The sequence below is a fragment of the Narcine bancroftii genome, chromosome 9, assembly GCF_036971445.1.
Source record: "Narcine bancroftii isolate sNarBan1 chromosome 9, sNarBan1.hap1, whole genome shotgun sequence".
Lineage (NCBI taxonomy): Eukaryota > Metazoa > Chordata > Chondrichthyes > Torpediniformes > Narcinidae > Narcine > Narcine bancroftii.
Genome location: NC_091477.1, coordinates 95,420,005 through 95,444,587, shown reverse-complemented (window position 1 = coordinate 95,444,587; position 24,583 = coordinate 95,420,005). Strand labels below are relative to the sequence as shown.

The 24,583-nt window shown below is 36.2% G+C and overlaps 1 protein-coding gene and 1 long non-coding RNA gene across 2 annotated transcripts in view; one reads left to right on the top strand and one right to left on the bottom strand.

The window, feature by feature from the left end:
* LOC138742484 (uncharacterized) overlaps window positions 1-6,542 on the top strand; it is a 60,649-nt gene extending 54,107 nt beyond the window's left edge. Inside the window, exons 3-6 of the long non-coding RNA XR_011344205.1 lie at window positions 2,777-2,879; window positions 3,733-3,880; window positions 5,507-5,624; window positions 6,460-6,542. This is a non-coding gene — a long non-coding RNA (uncharacterized lncRNA). The remainder of the gene's footprint in view (window positions 1-2,776; window positions 2,880-3,732; window positions 3,881-5,506; window positions 5,625-6,459) is intronic.
* Window positions 1,285-24,583, bottom strand: part of nlgn1 (neuroligin 1) — a 437,869-nt gene continuing 414,570 nt past the window's right edge. Inside the window, exons 8-10 of the mRNA XM_069896960.1 lie at window positions 12,262-12,474; window positions 8,140-8,929; window positions 1,285-3,456 (exon numbers count right to left, since the gene is read on the bottom strand). Of these exons, the coding sequence (XP_069753061.1) occupies window positions 2,631-3,456; window positions 8,140-8,929; window positions 12,262-12,474 (1,829 nt within the window). The 3' untranslated portion in view covers window positions 1,285-2,630. The remainder of the gene's footprint in view (window positions 3,457-8,139; window positions 8,930-12,261; window positions 12,475-24,583) is intronic.

Sequence of the window (24,583 nt, the reverse complement as noted above, 5' to 3'; positions counted from 1 at the left end):
CAATAAATCTCATATTCTGCTTTCTTACAATGACTAAAGCTGCAATATGTCATAAATTCAGTTTGTTCATAATAATTTCTTGTAATTAAATGCAAAAAGAAAACAAAATTAACAAGGTAGGAAGTTATAAAATTAGATTAAAACATTTCAAACTTTGTCAGTATTCATTCCCATTCCAACCCTTCCAGGACAAATATCATTGTTTGATTTCATAAATAGCATGTCCATACTGAAAGTAAAAGGAATTGCAACTAGTGCTGTTCTGCATGCCTTCAACTATGAACAATTTTTAAAACCTTCTACATATATTTTACAGATAATGTCACTAGTAGCTCTCAGAGCAAAAATGCTCATTTTCAAATATTTACAAAATATGGAGATTTCTCATCGTGGAGATTCCTTGAGAAAAAACTGAAAGGAACTTGTTTGTGAACAAAATACAAAATATAAAAAAAATATTTTTACAGATGACTACAGTTCTAATGTCTATTAGCAAATAGTACTGTACTACACATTTTTAATATTCAACACAATAAAAGCAATGTGCAATAAAATTACAGCAATTCCAAGATAAATCATTCACAGAAAGCACAGCACAATAAAGAATATTTCTCTTTCTTAATTTTAAACGTATTTCAAGTCAACTCAGCATGTTGTTACCAAAGGAAAACCAATTGCAAAAAAATAAATCCAAGGGCACCTTTCTGAAAAAATATCATGTATGGAATTTACTAAATAACTGCCTTTCAAATCTCAAACCTTTATATGAGAATTAATTAACTATTCAGAATCTAGGGAAACCATAAAACTCAAAAGTATTATTTTTTAACTCTGTATCCAATAATTTAGTGAGCATTATCCATTACTTTACAAATTGCCTCACAAATTCCTAAATTATTTGGACATATTTATTCCAATTACTCACTTCATCCAGATGATTAGAAATCAGAAGCTTTCTTCACTGAAACAATTCCAAATCAATTCTGATACTTTAATTCATTAGAAAATAGTTTAACAAACAACAAATATATATGCAGCACTAATTTATTTAATTGGTTTCATTGGTATGATTTATGACAAACTATATGAAATCTGTTGCAGATGTTCAGGAGTAAGACAATGACTGTAGTTCAAAGATACCCACAATTATTATTTTAAAATGGAGCAAAAATGAACGTTACTTCAATGTGCTTTTAGTCAAAGAAAAAGTGCTTTTCATCATGCAAAACAAAATTAATTGTTGAAAGTCATTCGTACAACAAAAAATAAAAATAATTTGGCTAATCTCCTCTGTCAATTTTAAAATCCTCCTAAAAGTGGCAGTGGTCTGATATCCAATCAATGTGACATGATAACATTATATTGAGCAGGATGTAAACTTTCAATTCACATTGCTAATTGAAAAATAGATGTTTGATAATATTCTTCTATTTTGTCATATATTTTATGCCATTGCTATTGCAGAATAGCTAACTAACTTGATTATTCTGGATTACAAGAGAAAACAATAATCTTCCCATTGTATTTGCATTCTGAGAAAATCTGATCAACTTGTTCATTAATAAAACTAACTTTGACAATCTTTACATAAACCTTTATATATTTTGGGATGGACCCTCACTTCCCAATAGCAAATTTTTAGAATGAGCATACTGCTGTCACCCACTTCAAGGATACTTTTCAATGACAGCAAACAAGATTCCCTTACTGCAGATCTATTCGGTAAGATGGCACTAAATAATGTTAGGAAATGGGTGAAATTTTGATGAAGAAAAATTACCACACTGGAAATTCCCTTTTTGAGAATTTATGACTGTGTTTACTTCAACAATTATTCTAGCACATTTTTGTACAAAACTACTTTCTTTGATCTGTTTTATTGAAACTACCAAGAACGTATTGTTTGCATTTACATCAAATTCTTCCTCAAGTTATCATTTGATGAAGGAAGCAAGTTTCATATTAATTTGAACGGGGAAGCAAAGTATGTTCTCATCACAGCTTTACTGAGCAGCACAGTCACCAAGCAGATAAATAATCATGCGTATCATGCTAAAAATGTCATGTCGCATGTTTGCCGAAATTGTGTTGCAAAAAGCTGTTCATGGCAGTAACTGGTTTATTCGTCTGTCTTATTGAAAGAAAGCAGTCATATTCTTGTGCATGAATACTCTACAGAAAATTCCACGGTATGTACTTAATGTATATTTCATATGCAAATTTGAACAATTGCATTGTTCCAAAAAGAAAATAGACAGAATTTGTTTCTTTCGAGGAATTTGCTCCTTGTGCATTTGTGCGGTCTTCAATGTTATGTTTGAAATCCTTCTCCATGAGTCCCATACATGCCTTACTGGACAACATTGATTTTGGCACCAAAGCAGAACGCATAATTCAAAGTCTTCAGAGAAAAATACTTCTTTCCCAAGATAACTGCAAAATATTGCCATTTAAAATTGATCACATGGTCCATCTTTCTTGCCTTTTATCTGGACTGGAGGCAATTACCACAGATTGTTTCCTCTTGTTATTTAGTAATGGTCATGCACAATGAACACCAATTTAAATATGATCTTCACTAGCAATCTCACACTTTTTTGAGCTCTTGTTTTCTTCTAATCTTTCCCTGGCTATACCCTAGTTGTTGAATGTGAATGGGGATGAGGATGTGGAAGCGTGTTGTTTTGTCCTCCAGTGAATGTGTTGAATGTGTGGAGAGGCTGCATTCCAGGTATGGTGTTTGGAATCATTGTAATGGTCTTCGGTGTCATTAAAGGTATATCATCTGGTGATCGCCTCATGGCTAATGTATAATCCGGAGGACAGGCTGTCCGCAGAACAACCTCGTGTGGATGGATGGAATCACATTCGTGGTCAAGGTCAGTGTGCTTCATCTGTAGGGACATAATTTCTTCTTCTTGTGCATGAGTTAGGTCATTGGTGGTGTTACGCTGAGGGCTGCATCTTCTATGAACATCATGTCTCCTTTTATCCTTCTTATAATACAATGCTGCAAAGGCAAGGATATTTAGAAACAATAAGGAAGCTCCTACAGCAATGGTAACGCTTAACTCTGTTGAATAGTCTCTTTGATCAACCAAGAAAGGACCCGCTGAATGCTTCTGGTCATCTTGTTTGACAGTAGGAAAGACAGATGTCACAGGACGTTTGGTGGTAACTGGCCACTTCTTTGTTGGTCTGTGTGTAATTTCAGATGGGACTTTAGTTGTTGTAGAAGTATACTGGGAAATGTCATTCAAACTATGTAAATGAGGAACCAGCTCCAACCACAAGTTGACTTTATTAGCTCTATAATGCTCTTTAACACGTGGTTTCAATCCAATGTGTAGGTAGAGTTGATCTTTCTGAGAATATCTTGACCAGGCAACCTCTTCAAAACGGTTTGGCTTAGTGTGGATAAATTTGGTATCCTGAGGAACTGGTTGATTTGGGTCTCTGTGGGAGGAATAAATTTGGATTTTCAGATCATGAAAGAATCACACTAAAAATAAAAATAAAAGGACAATATTTTCTCCAGATATTTACAGATTAATATGTGATCTTCTCCGTGTGGACTGGCCATAAATGCTGCTGACTGTGTTTTTAAGAAATGATTGGATGCGAGGTACACAGCAATGCTGAAACAAAGTCAGGTTTTTTTTTCTTGAAATTCTTTGAATTCTATTCAAATTTATATTTCTGATTTCTTTTCACTTTTGTCACCACTCATAGGTAAAATTCTCTTGATACTTTTAAAAATTGGGATCAGCAAATGAGCAAAGTCAAAGTAATTTCCAACTGTAGAGCATGGACAAAAACATAAAGAACATGGCAAAAAGAAATTTAGAAGCTGAAGGCACAACTTGCTACAGGGATAATGGTAAGATGGTGATAATACAAGGCACAAGAGAATTGGCAACCAAATGTGTCTAAGTACTGTACCAGATATTCAGGAAAGATATAGAAGGAATAAAGCAAAGAAATTATGAAGGCAATGGAAGATGTTGGAATTGAAGAATTAAGGCATTGGTTTGAAATGAGCAACAAAAAGATATGACATGACTTGTGTGCCAAAGGCCACCAGATTATGAGAAGAAAATAGTGGAAAATTACAGGAAGAGGCAAAAATTACACATTAATATAGACAAATATGGGAATAATTCCTGAAAATTGCAAGACAATTTTCTTGGTCATTTAGCAAGAATGGAATTCTGGAACTGAACCTGCAGAATTAATATAAAGGAACAGCAAGCAATGCAACTTGGAATGCAAGATAATAAAATAAGATAGATAACTAAATGGAGGAAGTTGTGACTATTTTGCATCTATCTGTAGAGTATAGAATTAACTGTAACAATAAAGTAAACATGAGAATTAAATGGACAAAAATAAATAGGATCTAGTGAAAAGTAAGAAACCCACCTGATGGAATGGCATGCACTTTAAATTCCTGAGGAAAGGATTGAAATTCCTGGGCGGGAATATAATTTACAATCTTTCTTGGATACAAAGGTGACATCAGACTATTGAAAGCATTGCAATTTTGTTCAAAGAAAGCACAAAAGGCAAGTGCAAGTCAATTTGGTGATCATTAGTTTTGAGGAAATCGTTGGAGACTAGAATTCAGGACATTTCCTGCCATTTGAAAAGGTACAGGTAAATAAATTAAAAGTCCACATGAATGTGTTAATGTTACAGGAAAAGGTATTATGGTTAAATGGACTTTCAAAATTAATTTGGCAAGCTACCACAAAAAGATGTTAGCAAAATTATGCCCCCAGGGTGTAAAGATAAGGATTAGAAAGTAGTAGTGAACGCTTTTATTTCACAATAAAAGGAAATATAAAATCCTATTTTACTGATGCTTTTGTTGGAATAAATGCTATTCATAATTAAACCTGAACTAGTTTAAAGTATATAATTGCAAAGTATAGAAATAATACTGCATCTTAAAATGTAGCAAAAATGAAAATGTTGTAATTTTTTTAGACATACAGCATGATAACAAACCATTTCAGACCACGAGTTCATGCCGCCCAATATATACCCAATTAACGTGCAACCCAATGTACGTTTCGAACCATGGGAGGAAATCAGAGCCCCTGGGGAAATCTCATACAGACAGAGGGTGAATGTACAAACTCCTTAAAGACAACACGGGATTCGAACCCTGGTCCTGATTGCGGGCGCTGTAAAGGCATTGGGTTAACTGATATGCCAACTGTAACACATGGATAAATGGGGTTGATATTTGACTGGTTTGAAATTTAATGCAGAAAAATGCAAAGTGATACATTCTGTTAGGAAGAACTAGGGAAAATAACTTCACAGTTGGTACAATTTTGAAGGAGGTCCAGAAACAGTGAGATCACCTCTGTGTTGTGGCAGTTTGGGCAATGGAAATGCACGCTTGCTGAAAACACAAATGATTACAAAAATAAAATCAGGGAAAAATAATAAATATTTAAATAAACTCAATGTATTTTGTTTCAACTTTTTGATACAGACCATTTTCTCAGAATGCCATAGCCTCATAACTTGGGATTATCTGAACAGGCAGGCTGAGAAAGCCAATAAAAACATATGACAACCGTTATAAATCATGGAAGACTAAAGCAAAGAAGGTATGCTAATTCTTTATAAGGACCATAGCAAAATTATAGCAGTGGCTAAAGATTCTGAGTTCCTGTGATCAGGAATGAGGAACAACAATTTTGTGGAAAGAATGGGCAAGCTAGTCTTCTCCTTGAAACAGGGAAGGCCGAAAAGAGCATTGATGGAGATTTTTAAAATAATGGTTTTGATCAATCAAATTTGGGTGTAACTAAGTGGCACAGGTTTAAATAGATGAAATAGACTTCTATTGTGGTGTTTATAAATTTTTAAAAAATTAAATTTAAGTATAAGAAACTTTATTTTCAATGGGAATGGGCTCAGATGATAGAGATATAAGATGATTAGTTAAAACAAAACAGAGGAAGCATGAGGAAACTTTTTTTTCAACCAAACAAGTTGTTGTGGTCTGAAGTTCATTAACTACAAAGAGGCTTATGCTGAACTAATGATATTTCTCAAAAGTGGACTGGGCATACACTAATAATAAAAACTGCCTAACTATTGTAAAACTATAGGGAACTGAATTACTTAGATTGTCCTTCCAAAGAGCCAGTATAGCCACTTTGGACTGAATGGCCTTCTTATGTGCTGCATCATTTGAAATCAGTAATAATTTCAGATTTATTGTCAGAGCATGTACAGCCCTGACATTCTTTTTGCAATATTGCAATTATTGCAGACAATTAGTTCTGGTTAAACAAGTTCCCTTTCAAATTAATTTTACTTTTGACAAATTAAAAATGAATATTTGCATGCTTTATTTTCTTTTACTTTAATCTGTTAACCAGAATTTAAATTCATTTGAATATTTTTTTTTGTTTCCCATGTTTTTGATTAATATAGAATTGCTGAGGACATATAAATAGCTGTGGTGAGTATTATGTGCTCACATTTCCATTTGTGTGGGACAGTCACTTTAAGAGAACAAATTTAATAAAACCTTGCAGGCTTTGGAGTTTGACTGTGAGCTGACAGACAGGCTGAGGATAGCATGTTCCTAAATTGGATGCATCTGAAGAGAGAGAAAGGGGCCCTTGAAAACCCAGGTGCAGAGACCATGTGTCCAACAGATTCAAGACATAGTATACAGTTTGATTGGGGGCCATTTTAAGAAAGCAGAGCTCTTGGAAGTAATAAAGTACTGAAGTGGCCTCTTGTGTGGTTATAGACAATCTGTCTGATTTCTCCATGTTGTAGGGGAATGAGTAACAGCCATTTTAAGGAGACAGCACTTGGAGAAACATCCTTTGAAGGGATACTGTGCTGAATGTGGCTTCGTGTAGTGATAGACAATTTGTCTGATTTCTCCATGTTATAGGGGAATGAGAATACCATTCTGTAACCAAAAAAAAAGAAAGGCCACTTTGAAAGGGGACTTGTTGAATCCCATCATGGTCAAAGAGGACTTTCTGAATCCCAATGTGGCCAAATGGACTTGTTGAATCTCATCGTGACCAAAGGGGACTTGTTGAATCCCATTGTGGCCAAAGGGAGCTTATTGAATCCCATTGTGGAAAAGGAAAAGTCACTTCTGAAGGAAATTGTTAAACCCCACTGTGGCTGAAAGAAAAGGACATTTCTCTGGCAGCATCTCGACAAGAATTTCATGAGTTAATAAACAGTCTGTCATCGCATCAATTTAAAACCTGCATCTCATCATTGGATTTTCTAAGACTGAATCTTGAACTGCCTTTCCAAAATTAGACCTGAGCATTCCACACACACACACACACACAGACACACACACACACACACACACACACACACACACACACAGACACACACACACACACACACACACTCACACACACACACAGACAGACACACACACACACACACACTCACACACACTCACACACACACACACACTCATACACTCACACACACACACACACACACACACACACAGACACACACACACACACACACACACACACACACACACACACACACACACACACACTAATTAATAATTTAAAATATTATTTTAAACATAACACTCTCTGGGCTCATTTCTATTGCTGCTGCCTGGTACGTAACATGAGAATTTCAATGGAAAAGAAAACCAAAGCTTTGATATGATGCTTTAAAATCATTTGGGGAAATATTTAAGAAGCAGGTATAGAGAATGTACTTTTTATTCAGCCACATTTATTGAAGGTGAAATTTTACTAAGTTTAAATTTCAGTAAGACTAAATTACAGTAAAATTCTCATTACCTGGAATTCAAGCAACCAGCATAAAATATCACAGAAAATAAACAGGTAAAAAAAGTGAAAGTTTAAAATTGGTGCCCCTAGTGATCAGTTTGTCAATTCATGCAACTCGCCGTCTCAAACAAATGGCAAATTCACTTATCCAGCATCTACCAATCCCTATAGGTGACTGATACTGTGGGTTTTACTGTATATCAGTATTGCACTAAATCAAAAAATCATTGCAATGGCCCCTGGAATAAAAGAATTAAGAATAAACATTTTTTCAGCAGTTGAAATAGTATTATAATTCTTACCCTTGACTTACCCTGTTTTTGCAAAGTTAGTCCAGTATGTCATCACCACAGCACTGAGCATGACATCATTTTTGGAGAAATTACAAGGAAAAAGTTCAGTAGCACCAATCATTGGGACCCCAAACACATAAGGAATTTCATCTCCATGAGATGCATCAGCCCAAGCTGGCATCATGTCACTCTGGCAGTGATGGTAAAAGGCATAGAAGAAAGTGGGTGAACCAAACCCTGAATGTAGGTCAGCTGTAGCCACTGCTGGTGCCACCCACTGATGGTCAGTAAACAAAGCCAACAATGTTTTCCTCCGTGTTTCTGGATTATGTCGGTCCGCCCAATCTGTATACATGAATTTGATGGTCTCCCTCAGGACATCCTTGCCTTCAGGATAACCGTACAAGTTATCCACAAAATTTGATACAGCAAAGTCGAAATCACTGGCTGAAACTCCATCCTCGTTGTCCACTATGCTTTCAACAAATTTATATCCCTCACCTTGATTTACTCCCAGCATGATGTCATAATTAAGGAATTCGCCCTGTTCCATTAGAATTTGAGGATCATCTGGTATAACATCTCCATCAATGACTGGTCCAAAGGCAATATGGTATCTTGCAGGTTGTATGTCTTGTTCAACAAGTTCCTTGTACTCTTTACAACGTAAACATTCAATCAATTCAATGGTATCTATCATGTTGCAGCCAACTTTTGTGGCCAACTGCCTTGCGAACTTTGCTGGCTGATAGCTGACTGCCCAACTGGACAAAGCAGTACCACTCTGTGCTATTGCTCTTTGAAAAAGGCCTGTGGACAGATATCACAAAGGGCACTAAGAAAGTCATCAATCTTTATAATAACATTTAATGTTTACACTTTAATGTGAACTAAACGTGGTATTTGATCATTAAAGTGTTTCAAAAATATATTCTCTTTAAAACTCAAAATTCTATAACAATTGACTGGTCACAGCACTTGAAAATACACAGTTCTACAAAGGGCATATTATTATTGATCTATTCTTTATAATTCTTTACACTTAATTTTATATTCAATATTTGGATTATTTGATGCATTGATTTAATATTCAATGGTCACAATCCAATTTACAGCTAATATCAGAGTTGCTAACTTTGGTGGCATGAGCATAAAGTTCCACATTTACTGCAGCTTAAATATATTTATTCATTCACATTATAACAGAATTCAGAAATCATTACACACATATATATTCTATTTCATCAGGGATCACCATTTTGAATGATCTTATAAAACTTTAACAACAATGTAACATTTCCCTTCCATGGATTCTGATGAAATGTTGGCCATTTTGCAGGTACTGATGCATTTTTTCCCCCTTTTCCATTTTCCATTTTGCATGGTATTGTTATGTGTTAGCATTTTATGAACCATCAAGACCATCATTATTTAATATTTTGTGGGAAACAAATACAGAGATTTCTGGATTTTTAAAAACTCTTTTAATGCCTGTTTCAAGATTATATAAAATGTTATGAATTATAAACATTAATAAAGCATTGAAAAGAATAGTGCATTATAATATTCTGTGGCATTTTATAGTTGATTTTTTTCTTTTTTTTGTAATATACTATTTTCTTGCAATGGAAGGAGCTGGTGAATTAAAGAGTATTCTTTTATTCACCAGTTCCAACAACTGCAAAAAAGGGTATATGAGATAAAATTGGGGGAAAAGCTTTAAATGCATCAGGGATTGATACTTCGGAATAATCAATGGTAAAAAGAACCTCAAACTAAGACGACTATTCTTAATGTCAGAGAAACCAAGAAACTGTTGGAATCTTGAGCAAAGAGAAGATTAAGGGACTCAGCTAGTCAGGTTGCATCCATGGAGGGAAATGGGCACCTGCGTTCTCTCCTTAGGTGGAATTTCTGGTTGTTAGCCATTTCAACACATCTCTCCACTTCCATACAGACCTTTCTGTCTTCAGCCTCAGCTATTGCCAGAAAGAAGCCAAAGTATGAAGAATAGTGCAGCCCAAAACCCAATGAATTAACATTAAATTTTCCAATTTAACAGAATCCACACCACTATTCAGTTCCTCTGTTTACATCTGTCCTTATCTGTTCACAACAACTGCCAAATTGCCTAAAATACTACCTGTCTCTCCCTTCACTTCTTCCACCTTCATTTTTACAGTATCCTATTCCCTCATCGCTCCTCTACAGGCCTTGGTGCTCTCTTTTTATGCTTAATATTTTAGGTCTCAAGGTAGGGTCCTGATCCGAAATATTGACTGGCCATTTCTCTCTATGGATGTGACTTAATGCGTTGAATCCTTTTTGCTCCTTTTTATTTATTCTTAATGTCAGTTTGTTGTGTAAGAAAGGTATTGAATATTTTTCTCTTGTTCACTGTATGATTCTAAAAAATCTCCACAGGAGGACCTACTGAAAGATCGATTAAATGGATTTCCAAGAAACCAAATGATGCTCAATTCAAAATATTTTCAAGTGTACAGTGTCATACTTATGGATTAATTTTAAAATATAAAACAAATGGAAACCCTTAGCATGTTTTTTGAACAATGAAGAAGGGGTTGAACAAAGAGAATTATTTTGAGCCTTGCAAGCCACCATCAAGTTAAAAACACATAAAAGAAGAGTACAATTCAGAAATTTCCTGACTTTCAATTTCAAAGTAAATTATTTACATTTGATGGAATAATAAACGATAATAAATATTTTCATTTCAGAAAATAATATTAAGTACTAAACTGCAATCTACATTTCAGGATAAAATGACAAAATCACTTCAGATCTTTCAACTCAATTTTTGCAACATGACAGATGACAGATGATAACTGAAGGAAAATGAAGTATCCAGAACTTAAAAAAAATTGATCAGTGCACCAATGGACCCCCTTTATAATGGTTTAAAGTGGAATTCGATACGTAAATCAGATCTCAATAAATCATCAAAGATGGGATTTAAAAAAAATGTCAGGTTATTTTTGCAACACTTCCACCACTGTGCAGGCATGAAGTATATTTAAGATTATTGAAATGGACAGGAAAGATTTTGAGACAAGAGACTCCTTGTTATTAATATTTCAAATTTTCCCATATATTTTTAAATCCCATGTTTTATGCAAGCCTCAGCACAACAGATTTGTGCCTTGTCTCTATCAGTACAGTATAATCCATAGATAGTGAAATATGAAGAAAGAAAAAAAAGGCTAGATAATTACTGGTGAAAGCCATAAATTTGCATTTGCATTGGCCTTTCAGGAGAATGTGTCTGAATTAATTTTGTTTATCAAAAGTCTAAAAGTAAAATAATCTCAACATCAGTAATGACAGTGGACAAAGAGAACTGATAGGCAGGCAATGGGCATGCAAAAGGGTGAGAAATGTATGTGGAGCAAGATGCAGTAAATAAATTTGATGGATTAATGGATGAGCAAGTTTACTTCTACCTAAAATCTAATCTACTCTTGTCTTGGTAGGCATATGGGGTAAACAGATACTCACGCACATAAACATCTGCTTGTGACCTCGATGCTTTGACAATTTTGGATCATGCATGCAAAACATTCAAACATTTTTCAAATGACAGCAAGCGGCTCATGCATTCTCAAACAAAAGATTTCTGAACCAGGCACTGAATTTTTTTCCTTCATTTTATTTGAAATTCTACAATCCAATAACATCACTGATGGAAGAATGAAAGTAGAAAGTGGAGTGGCATGACAAAAGGACTTTGATATATCTGCCCGTCATTAGTAATATCATTTGGCAGCATATATTTCAAGAGTGGGTTTATTTTGACAAACAACCACTTTTATAAGAAGGGGAAATAACCAAAAACATCAGCTACTTTGATGTGCTGGTGTGCTGTTCAGAAGTCCACTAGAATTTTTATTTTGCTGTTGTTTATAAAGATTAATAGGCTAGAGAAAATGTGTCACTCAAAATGTGAGCATGCACATAAGAGTTGACTCAGAAGAAAAAAACATCTAATACAGCCAAAAAGTTTGCTCTTTTCTGAGTTTCAGTCAACAATTATATACGTATAAATATATACAGAGTGTCACAGGATACTAATGGCGGTGGCATGCAGACACCAAAATTGTCAAAATTTTCAACCTGCTTAATACCTTTGGTTGAATTGCTCCAACGGTTACCTTCAGAATAATGGGACAAAGTCAACAAATTGACACAAGAAGCACCAGCACCAGATCCAAAAACAGTTATTCTTAATGGATCGCCACTGAAGAAAGCAATATTTTCACTAATCCATCGTAATGCTTGTATTTGATCAAGAAGACCGTAATTTCCTTTAGCAGCTTGGTCACCAGTGCTTAAAAATCCTGTAGCAATAAAAAAGAAGGATGGAAATTTAGGATAAAGACACAAACAATTTAAAAGCAAACATATTCAAATAAATTTTAATTATCCACATCATTCTTGGAAAATGTTATTTTCATCATATACAAAGTTCTGGATTTTTCAGAGATTCAGAAATTAATAATTCAAACAAAAATGTTCCAAATAAAGTTGTTTTCTCACCATAATATTCCTCCTGCAATAAAAAAAAATATATATTTGCTTACATGAACCTTCTCATCAGTACCCAAAAAGCCCTGCTCAGACGAAGATCTGGCATGTACAAATTATGATCTGGGACCTTACTTCTATTTTTGCCCAATTGATTAAAATGTTCATATACTATTTCCAATTTTCTGTTTTCAATTTCCACTGCAACAAATAATTGCCAATTTACTTTTTAATCATTTCATTCAAAACAGGTATGTCACCACCTCCAGTGGAACAAACTATTGGAAAACATTGGTGAAAAATCTATAACACTGATACTTATACTTTTAACAGAAATAAAGAGGGTATGTTTTTGATTAAATATATCAGTTTATTGATTTATATTATTTGAATGTTTGAGAAGCAGGTTATTTGCAAACAACTACCATGGTTTTCTTGGATCAATAACTTGCAGCGATTTACAAAATACAGTACAACTCTGATTATGCGAAATGCTCAGGACCTGTTTTATGTAACAGGCAAAGCCCTCTTCATTTCCACAGTCCTGATGTTTTTCTGCTATTTACACAATTATGGATTAGTTTTCCCTATTTTTGTTCATTTTCACTGTAAGGAATATGCGCACCAATTTGTCACAGTGTCATAATTAAGTGCTTTTCCTCAGCATTGTAGGTTTCAATTTCATTGTTTTGCCCAAGAATATGCACCATGAGTGAATAATTCCTCAACACAACAGACACAATTAACCCATGCTGACTGATAGCATAATTGCATTACTTAAAGGAGAATCCAATCATTGAAAAAGGTCCATGAAGCATTTGGGAATGATAGTAGAGAGTAATGACAACTGAGAAAGGACATGTGTTTTGTGGATTTAGAGCATTACATCTTATTGGCAAAGGTGGATAACTACAAGAAGACTGCCCGATAATGAGATGAGGGTCTGGTCAGATAATGTATAATAGACATGTATAACAGAGGGCTTCTAAAAAGCAGGTCATTTTCTTAATTGGAACTCTCCCTTTCGTGCCTGATTTTCACTGCAACAAATGTTGATAACATAACGACTTATGCTTTAAAATTCAACTTGCACTCAAAAATACTCTTTAATAAAGTCAGATTTCCCAAGGCACTTATGGGGCAATCTGTCTGGCATGGAGGTGCCAATGTACAGGACAGGAAAAGACTGCAGAGTAATGTGAATTTGGCCAATGTCATCATGGGCATCATCTTCACTCCATTGTGGACATCTACAAGAGGTGGTGACTTAAGAAAGCAGCCTCTATAATAAAGGGCCCTTACCACCCAAGCTATGCCCTGCTATCATCATGGAAAGAGCTACAGGAGCCTGGACAAACACCCATTGACACAAAAACATCTTTTTTCCCTCTGCAATCAGATTTCTGAATGAACAATAAACCACAGATATGACCTCACTTTCTCTTCGTTTTGCATTAATTCATTTAATTTTTGAATGTACTTTATAGCAATATTTGCATCTATAATACTGCTGCAAAACAACAAATTTTCTGATATGTCATGACAATAAATTCTGATTAAGTTCCTTCAGCAGGAGTACATCACTGTATTTATATAAAGAATATTGCGCTACAATAGGGATGGTTGAACATTGTATGTTCACAATATCTGATTTAATCTGATGCAAGTTTCTATGTCCTAAGTAATTTGTTATTAGAAAAAGAAAGCCTAGTATAATTTTTACCTTGCTTAAAGTTCATCACATCACCATGCTACAAAATGTAGCTGGTGTGACAAGGAATCCAGTGAAAATTTAGACTGGCTGTATTTTACAGCCATGCACAGTTGTCCGTGTGGATGTCCAATCCTTTGCTATTTAATTTTTAATCTTCTTTGGCTCAAATGCTTAAAATACATGAACACTAAGTATATAGAATGCAAGAGGTTCCAAACATTCTCCCCATTGGAGTTAAACACCACACGAAGCAATGTGTAGATCTTCTTGAAACAGTTTTACAATCTTTGGTTTGAATGTGTCCTGAAGATAGAATGATATTTCCTCATTTGGGTTGGAGATAAAAAGATTACAAAATATCTATAAGGCCGAGTATTTCATGCATATAATGTTTATGGGGGTGGCCAAACTCAGACCTTACAAATTCAACTTAAGAATACGTCCTGCATTCATTTCCATTGATTGTAATTCAAAAGACTCCCTTAGCTTTGGAATTAAATGAAGAAGAAAAAACATGTCCAACCCAATCCCTTTTCAATTTCATACTTTCCTTTTCATTCAAATGCGTCTCCTGTAAAAAAGCAATATCAATCTTCATCTTTTTAATGTAAGCCAAAACTCGCTTATGCTTGATCAGATTATTTAATCCCCGAACATTAAAGGTAGCAAATTTCAAATTCAACATATCTAATACAATTGCTAGATACCAAAAATAGTCACAAAATTAATAATAACAAAGAAAAAAAGAAGAAATTTTTAAAAATTATATATAGAACCCTCAAATTAAAATATATAGGCCCTCCAAATAAAAATAATATTCATTAAGAGAGAAAAAAAAACCAAAAAAAACCTACCAAAAGGTAGTAACTCCCTAAAAAAACTGGGTGTGGATTACCCACTAGTGACTGATGACTAACAAAGAAGTTAGTGCAATCCCCTCCTCCCCAGCCAGCCAGTCAGAAATATTAACATATTACAAAAAAAAATCAGCCTTGAGATTCCAGTCCAGATGGTGAACTCATTTCAAGAGTAGATGAACTCTTTCCATTCCTGTTCTTTCCATTTTTGTCATTTTGTCCATTTCCAAGTCCATCAGATTTTCTTTCAGGAGATAATGGTGGGCTCTTTCTTTGTCCTCTGACATCCGGTAATGAATTAGCAAAAACCGTTGCCTCATGCTCACTCTCAAAGAATTGAAACGGTTAATTTCCATAAAACACTTTCAACACAGCAGGATAACGAAAAGCAAATTTGTAACCTTTACGTCATAAAACATCTTTAACTGGATTAAATTCACGTCGGTGTCGGATAATATCTTGACTCAAATCAGGGTAGAAGAAAACTCTACTATTCTGAATCATCATTAGAGCTTGCCTTTGTCTTGCATTTTGAACTGCAAGTTGAAGAATTGTCTCTCTATCCAAACAATTCAAACAGCGAACTATCACAGCTCTCGGCGGCTGACCAGATAAGGGTGGTCTTCTTAAAGCTCTATATGCTCTTTCCAATACCAGTCTGTCAGGAAAGGACTCTTCCCCCAACATCTGGGGAATCCAATTTTTAAAAAAATTGACGGGTTCTTGACCTTCTATACATTCTGGCAAACCCACAATTTTCACATTATTTCTTCTGTTTTAATTTTCCAAATAGTCCATTTTTTTTGTTAACTCTTTTTCTGGGCTCCTAAATGTTTAACTGATTTTTCCACCTTTACTATTGTTTCTGTATTGGATTGTACCTGTTGTTTACATTCAGAAAAAGAAGCTTCAAATTTTTTTAAGTTTTCCCAGTTTTCTTTAACTTCTGCCTTAACCACATTTATGTCTGAAATTATATCAGTATTCATTTGAAGCATCTGGTTCAATTGACCAGTAATATCATCCAAATAAGAAGCAATACCTTCAAACATCATGTTAACAGTCTGAAGTGCAGTTTGAATTGCAGGATCCGGTTCCATAATTTGTAATTCACTTCTTCCAGCTCTTCTTCCATTTCCTGTACAGTAGTAGAGTAAGTTAAGTCTTCTTCTTGTTGCTCTTCAAAAGGTAGCATTCTATTCATTTTGCTGCGAGTTTGGACACCCAACAACGACCCCCCGACTACCTCAGGGGGTCATCGCTGCTGTCCCCCGCAGACCATTTTAAAAATAAAATTACAGAGTTCTCCGTAATTAACAGCACCACCCAGGCGCATAATCGCTGCAGACTGCGTGTTTGCTGTCGGAATTTTCTTCCTCTGTGCTCCTGTCTCTTCCAACAGGAGAGTTCTTTGTAGCAAGCCTCCAGGCTCATGCCTGACTTCTCAGGAGCGTGCTCCTTCCTCCGCAGAACGGGTTGAACCAGTGCATTCTTGAGACTGGTGAATAACTGTTACCTTAGTTTTTGTCTCCACTGGCGATCATTGAAGCTTGGGGATTGCTGAAAACGTTCCATGTTGTTTCAGCCCCAATTCTTCTGCACTTCGAAACTGTATTTTCTTTTGTAACTGAGACTTAGTTTTTTTTACATTAGTAGCCATAATGGCTCACCAAAATTTCAAACTAAAAATTAAAGTTTTAAAATTAAAAATAAAGGGTTAAAAAATGGACATTTAAGAGAGGGCAGGGATTACATGTCTGATCTCTACGCCATCTTGCCACGCCTCCAATCTCAGAGCTTCAAAAGAGTTCAGTCAGAAGGGGAACAGGAAACAGAACACTGGCAGAACTAAACAGGTAAAGCAGCATCTGCTATAAGTCAACATTTTCATTCAAGACCCTACATCAAGATTGGATTCAGAGTCTCGCCCCAAAACCTTGACTTACACTTTTTGCCTCTATAGATGCTGCTTGACCTGTTGAGTTCGTCTAGCATTCTGTCTTTTGCACTTGATCCCAACATTCCTTGTAACTAGCAGACAGACAAAAATTGAGCAAGCAGGTTGTTCAGGAAACCTTGGAGGGAATACTGGTGAGGGAAAAGCAGTTGGCAGGAGAGTGCATTCAGTGCCAAGAGCATTGTACCATAATGGTTCAGCTGTAGGAGAGGAAAATTAAAGGAAAAATCTAGAATCCACTGTTAAGGGAGAAGCAGGCATTCCTGAAGTCATGGACATACATGTATTTCCAGGATGGTTTAACACAGCATGAAATGCCTTCTGAGATTTGTGTCATGTGGACTTGGTAAGAGACTTGGTAAGGCAAAATCAACAATGTAGCTCTGTATTTAAATAAACAAATAAATCTCACGAAGTTGTCAATAAAGAGCTTTGTATAGAGTCAGTGAGACCTGTTGCTGCAGTTGGCAAATTGGAATGGATTCATGTCATGACTCAGACAGGAGCTGATATACTTCAACACCAACCTCTCAAAACACTCAATCACTGTGAATGTGAGTGCCACTGGTTGGTAGTCATTTAGGCAGGTTACCACACCCTTTTTGGGCACCATTATGACTGAGACCTGTTTGAAACAGATAGGTACCACATCCTGTCAGAGTGAGATGTTGAAGATATTTGTGAATGCACTGGCCAGTTGATCAGCACAAGTTTTCAGTATTCTGTCCAGACCATATGGTTTATTTGGATTCACTCTCCTGAAGGCAGCCTGCATGTTATGTTTGGATACTGACAATGGAGGATCATCTGGAGATGTGGGACTACGCAGTGGTTCTTCCTTGTTCTGGTGCTCAAATTGGTTGTGGAAGGCAGAGTGGTAATCTCTACCTAATGAAGAAATGTGGAAAGAAATCTCACATCCTTAGAAGGTGTATCAAAATATTCAACACACTGTTTATTCCTGTAGAGTGAACTTCCTCAAAAACTATGCATTCTCTGCAGAAGTCAGAGTTCCTTAAATGTGGTGCCACTCATCAGGAAATGCAGAAATGTCAGAACAAACCATTTGAGTAAGTAGAATGAGGATTTGTTTATTAATTCATGTGCTATAATCAGTGCAAGTCAGGATGTCAGCAGGATGTGAAAAATTTCATGCATCGTCAGAACTCCCTGCCTATGGTAATGATTGATTGGACTGTAGAGAGGGAAGTTCCTGGCAGAAATGTTTCACATTCAGGGAGTCCCTTACAGCTTGTGGCAACATTATTTTTCTTCTCTGCTCAGCTGTGAAATGGGGTTCTAGATACTGGGCAGTGACCTCTCCTGGTAGCTGCCTTCTTCCTTCTGCTTCTGCTACTCTTCCAGGATCTTCAGAATGTCCTTACCTTCCACTGTATCAGCTGTATATTGAGCTGGCAAACATGTGCAGCATAAGTACACAATTGTCAACATCTGCTCGGCATGTTTCTTCTGAGCACTCCCAAAGAGATACAGGTAAAATCTCATATTCAGGAAGCCAATGGGATTTTCCTCTGGTACTTGTATGGCTTTATTCTCAGCTGTTATGGGTGAAGTGTCCACTGGTTTGAGGAGTAAAGAACCTATCCCTGTTGGTGGTGTGGCGATGGAAAGTACCAACAGTGCAATCTCCCTCATTTATTAATTCCTCATCATCTGAGAACATGATGAATTTCATCATCAGAAGACTCTTTCCATGAGACAAAACAATCTGTATGTTGGTCTGAGAAACCTTTCCTGTTGATGAGAGATTATTTACTCTCAAGGGCAGTCCATGGTGACATGAGTGTTGACAAAGGATGGTTACACTGTAATTAGTTCATAATACAGGTAAATTCCAATATCCAAGGTGCTATCTGTTCCTCAATGAAGTAAAGGTAGATGAAATGACTTCTTCACAAATTCAGTGCGTGGGCATCCTTTCTGAGGCTGCAGTGAGAAGCAAAGTGGGAGATGTGGCAAAAGTCTGCTGTTTGCTGCTTGGAAAGATCCTCTGATGAGGAAGTTGAAAGTTAAAGTTTAATTTTAAAGATTCAGTGCCACCCAATGAAATAACGTCCTTTGGTCCACAGAGCAAAATAGTGCAAACTCACATTTCTTCTTTCTTTGGCTTGGCTTCGCGGACGAAGATTTATGGAGGGGTAATGTCCACGTCAGCTGCAGGCTCGTTTGTGGCTGACAAGTCCAATGCGGGACAGGCAGACACGATTGCAGCGGTTGCAAGGGAAAATTGGTGGGTTGGGGTTGGGTGTTGGGTTTTTCCTCCTTTATGCTGCACATGTTTGCCAGCTCAATATACAGCTGATACAGTGGAAGGTAAGGACGTTCTGAAGATCCTGGAAGAGTAGCAGAAGCAGAAGGAAGAAGGCAGCTACCAGGAGAGGTCACTGCCCAGTATCTAGAACCCCATTTCACAGCTGAGCAGAGAAGAAAAATAATGTTGCCACAAGCTGTAAGGGACTCCCTGAATGTGAAACATTTCTGCCAGGAACTTCCCTCTCTACAGTCCAATTAATCATTACCATAGGCAGGGAGTTCTGACAATGCATGAAACTCACATACAGACTTTTCATACATACAGACAAGTACAGTATATTTTTATAAATATTTTTAATAAATAGTGGTGTCTCAGAGAGTTCTTTTAGCAGTCCATTAGTCATTAGGAAAAAGCTCTTCTTCAACCAAGTGGTTCTGGCTCTGATACTCCAATCTGTCTTTCCTGTTGGGCAAGTTAAATTGACATTGGCTTTCACTGGAGAGCTAATTTGCCTTTGCTCTTTACTAACTTATTTCTCTTTGTTGCTCTGCACTCTGTACTTTGTTTTACTGCTGTACTACGTACACGTTAACTAGCTGGATTGTTTGTAAAACAAATTTTCTCACCCTATCTTGGCACATGTGACAAGAAACTTGAATTTCCATCTTCCCATGAAATGTTACATAACAGTGGCATTGGATGACCCAAAGCTGCAAATGTATTGTTTATCAGAGAGATCCAGGTTGGAACTGAAGACTTTCTCTTCTCTGATGGACACCTTTTTTCCTGCTTTGAGGTACCTGACTTACAGTGATTGGTCAGCCATGGGCATTATTAGGCCTCTAGTACTGGAGCTCTGCCAGTGGTGTCACAGCACACAAATATTACACTGTATGGAATGAGCATTTCAGCAGCTAAATGCTGGAGTGATCGCTTCCAGTTCGATAATGTCACTATGCAGACGTTGGAAGATATTTGAGCTGCCCGTTGTGAGTTTTGAAGCTGGCCATTCAGGTCTGACAATGTCAGCTTAGTGTGCTGTTAAACAACGAGAAAAGCAACAAACTAGCATAATGATCCCCCTAGTTTTAGCAAGATTGTACCATGACATTTTTCGTGTAGGTCTTTGATTTCCAATTGATGTTAATAGTGCTGGGAAATGGGTATTCTGTATATAATTATATCAGACGCAGACTTAAAGCCAGGAAACATTCAGGCACACAAAGAGAGATGATACACAGAATTACCATTCAATTTTGCAATAGGTGCAATTTCACCTAATTAGAGTACTCTACCGAGTCAATTTCACATAAATAGAGCGAATTTACCGAGTATAATTAAATTTTGCGCACTGAGCACCAACATTAGGCACTATATCATCAAATCTTTTGGCCACTCTAATTGTTCCTCTGGTTTAGACCACAGAATAGTTCAAGTTCAAGTTTATTATCATCATACAATTGTAAAGTATAACTGGATGAAATGATGTTCTTCGGTCCTCAGTGTAATAATATGCACATATAGAGACATGGCCTGACCAAGTTATGGTTGATTGGATATGGTCAGAGTAAAGAATAAGTTGATAGGTTTATTAAAACAGACTCTGGAAATTTTAAATAAAAAAACATCAAATTCTGGAAATGTGGTGTGGCTCTGGTAGCAACTGCGTGGACGGAAACAGAGTTTACATTTCATGCTAATGACATATCAGAGCTGGGAAAAGTTATAAAATGACCTCATGTGACACTGGGGGTTATTTTGTAGAGTTCTTTAGAAATGTGACACTCTGTAAATGTGTCCCCTACAGACTCTATTTTACCCAAACTGGTATCGTCAGGGCAGTGATGCTGCCTTACAGCTCCAGTGGTCTAAGCTCCAGTACTGTGTGTGGAGTTTGCAGTTTCTTTCTGTAACAGGGTAGATTTCCTCCATATGCTCCAGTTCCCTCCTGCATCCCAGAGAAGAGCAGGCTAGTAGATTAATTAGCTGCCGTAAATTGGTAAATGGTGTGAGAATGAAGGGATAGCCGGTGGGGAAATGAAAGAGAATAGGTTAGATGAAAATAAATGGGCAGTGGGATTTATGGATTGCTATGTGAGCTGGCATTGATGATGAGCTGAATAACCCTTATTGATGTTATGACGAGATTTGAAGTGTGAAGAACGTTGAGTTTTTTTTAGCATTTTGGTTGTCTTTTTCACTTTGTTAAAAATTTTGTTATAGAAATTGTATTTAGCTCCTTTGAAAAGGTCAACTTTATATTGTCCCAGATACCCACTTAGAAACATGATGATTTGAATATTTAAATCAGATTCCTAAAATTTATTTTTCCTGAGTTTGAAATTTACCATTAACTGGGATGGGATGTTTCAAGCAAGCTTCATCAATGCAAGTTTTAATGTTTCAACACTCTAATCAGTGGTCTTAAAAGTAATCAATTCTTTTATATTTAATTATAAAATATAATAGCAAGGAATAGCAGGGGTCAGAGCAGACAAATTTCATGAGGCACAATAAGTCTGTTTTATTGTGAAATACAATGGTATCTGCAGCTTGTCATTTTTATGAAGTCATGGCCTGAAGCCCAATTTCCAGTGAGGCTCCAATTGGTGTTGTCAAATAACCATTTGTAATACATATTTCATGCTAATTTCCTGCACAGCATAAATTTCAACTCTCAAAAATCTCTGTGTACAAACAACAGGACCTGAAAACTTCATTGCATCATACAAATCTTGGTGGTCACAAAACTGTGATGGCAGATACTGAATTTCCATTCCTTTGGATACATAATCAATAACTAATTGCTCCAACTCATATTAGCACCCTACTGTGGTATAATGTCAGTGTGATACCCAGCTCAACAGAGACTTAGTTCATTAGAAGAATTGCCTATATGAGGCAATATATAGCTGTATGGGTCATTGTTACAGGCTTATGTTATTCTTAATATATATATATATATATATAATGTAATATTTTAGAGTTACTGTGGGGGTTTAGAACAGGGAAAGCACAGATAACATTCTGGAGACAGCTTGTTTGTTACTTAAAAGCCAATGAACAGCTTGTTTATTGTTCAATTGAAATACTGAAACAATGGAATGTTTGCTAATGAAGAACACCTGTTCAAACAAAAGGCCATCTGCTTGTTGACTTATGCTTTTGTAAAATTAAACTAGTAAAACCAGTATTTGATCAAAGCAAGTCATGTGATTAAGACACTTCAGAAAGCAGCATTATAGTTCACCAGAAAATCATCTGGAAAGACAGAATTAAAGTGACTTCAGAGGATGATGGACAATTCGGCTGCTTCCCTTTGTCAGAAGAGAGCAGTGATACTGTGGCCATTGTAATGGTCACTTCTGACTGACCCATATCTGAGTAAAGAAAGCAAGAACATTCTTGCATCTGGATCATGACCATTTTGATGGTTACTTGGTCTGATCCTTACCTGGGTCTTTAAAAGCATTGCAGAAGTCACAAGCTTTATAACCCCTATGCATGAAAGAGAGAAGTTGTGACAAATCATTCGTATGAGGAACATTTCTCCATAAGCAACTTGACAAGAATTTGTGAGTTTTGAGAAGTCTAATGACTCGGTGCCTCATCTACTCCATAATTACTTTTGAACATCAGTTTAAAGATTCTGAAGTCTGAACTTTGAATTTGACTTTTCAGAATTGTGCCTAAGCTGTAATGGTTTGGGTAATCCACACACACACACACACACACACACACACACACACACACACATTGTGTATAGTTGGGGTTAAGTTTAGAGTTAAGTAAAATATATTTATTAATAGTTTTTAATTTCTCCTGATTCACTCAAAGACTCCATCCACTTATTTGGCTCTTGTCTCAAGTTGAATCAGATTGCTTGTATTTTGTGTTCTCTTGGTCACTGAGCTCAGTTTTCTAATACATCTCCTCTTGGGTGCAAGAAAAGCCTATTTTTAATTATATAAGGTTTTTGGGTGAAGTGAGGGCACTTAATCCATTCATGAGTTTTCTGGTGAAATATCACCACTCTGAACCACAGAAGCAAACTGTAGCTCTTTCCAGTATTTTTTGTTTTATTTCATTCATCTAGCATCTGAAATATTTTGCTTTTGGATGTCTATGCTGGTCCTGAATCTTCATTCAAGTATTTATTCAATTTTTAATTAAACCTGTAAGTGTCTCTGCCATAATTAACATGTGAGACAAATCATTCCATGTTTCATATACCCACTTAGAAAGTATGTTCTCTAATTTTTTTTTTACCTCAGCACTAATTCAAGATTATTTGACAAAAGAAAGACTATATCCAATACATTCTATAAAAGTGATTTATACTTTTATTAACTTTATTAAATATTTTTGTTAAAATATACTCAACATTTTCTGAAGACCTGTAATTTTCGAGTAGAAAATGTATGCTCTCCCTGGCTTTAAATCAAGTCAAGTCAAGTCACCTTCATTTATCGTTCATACTATGCTCACACGGTAAAGACAAGATAGCATTTCTTCAGGACCACAGAGCATATTTACATAAATATGTTAGAATAGAAAAACACATTCAAATATTAAAATTTTAAGACATATACAGTAAAAGACCATGCTATATTATCCACATATGTTCTGGGATGTTCTTCATGGTAACAAGAGAGCCCCCAATGATTTTTACCACTGACTTCACTATCTTCTGCAGGGTCTTGCAGTCCAAGGTAGTACAGCTTCCAAACCAATTGGTGATACAGTTGCACAAGATGCTCTCAAAACATCCTCTGTAGAATGTAGTGAGGATGGAGGGTGGGAGATGAACTTTCCTCAGCCTTTGCAGGAAGGCTGGGCTTTCTTGGCCATGGAGTTAAGGGACCAGGTGAGATTCTCCACCAAGTACACTCCAAGAAACTTAATACACTCAATGACCTCAATGGTCAAGCCATTAACACTCCAAGGAACTTAATACTCTCGACAATCTCAACGGTCGAGCCATCAAGGGTCAGCAGAGCATAGCCCTCCCAGGCCCTAATGAAGTTGACAACAATTTATTTTGTTTTATTAAAGTTCAGATACAAGTTGTTGGCTCTGCACCAGTCTGTTAGTGACTGCACCTCATGTCTGTATGCTG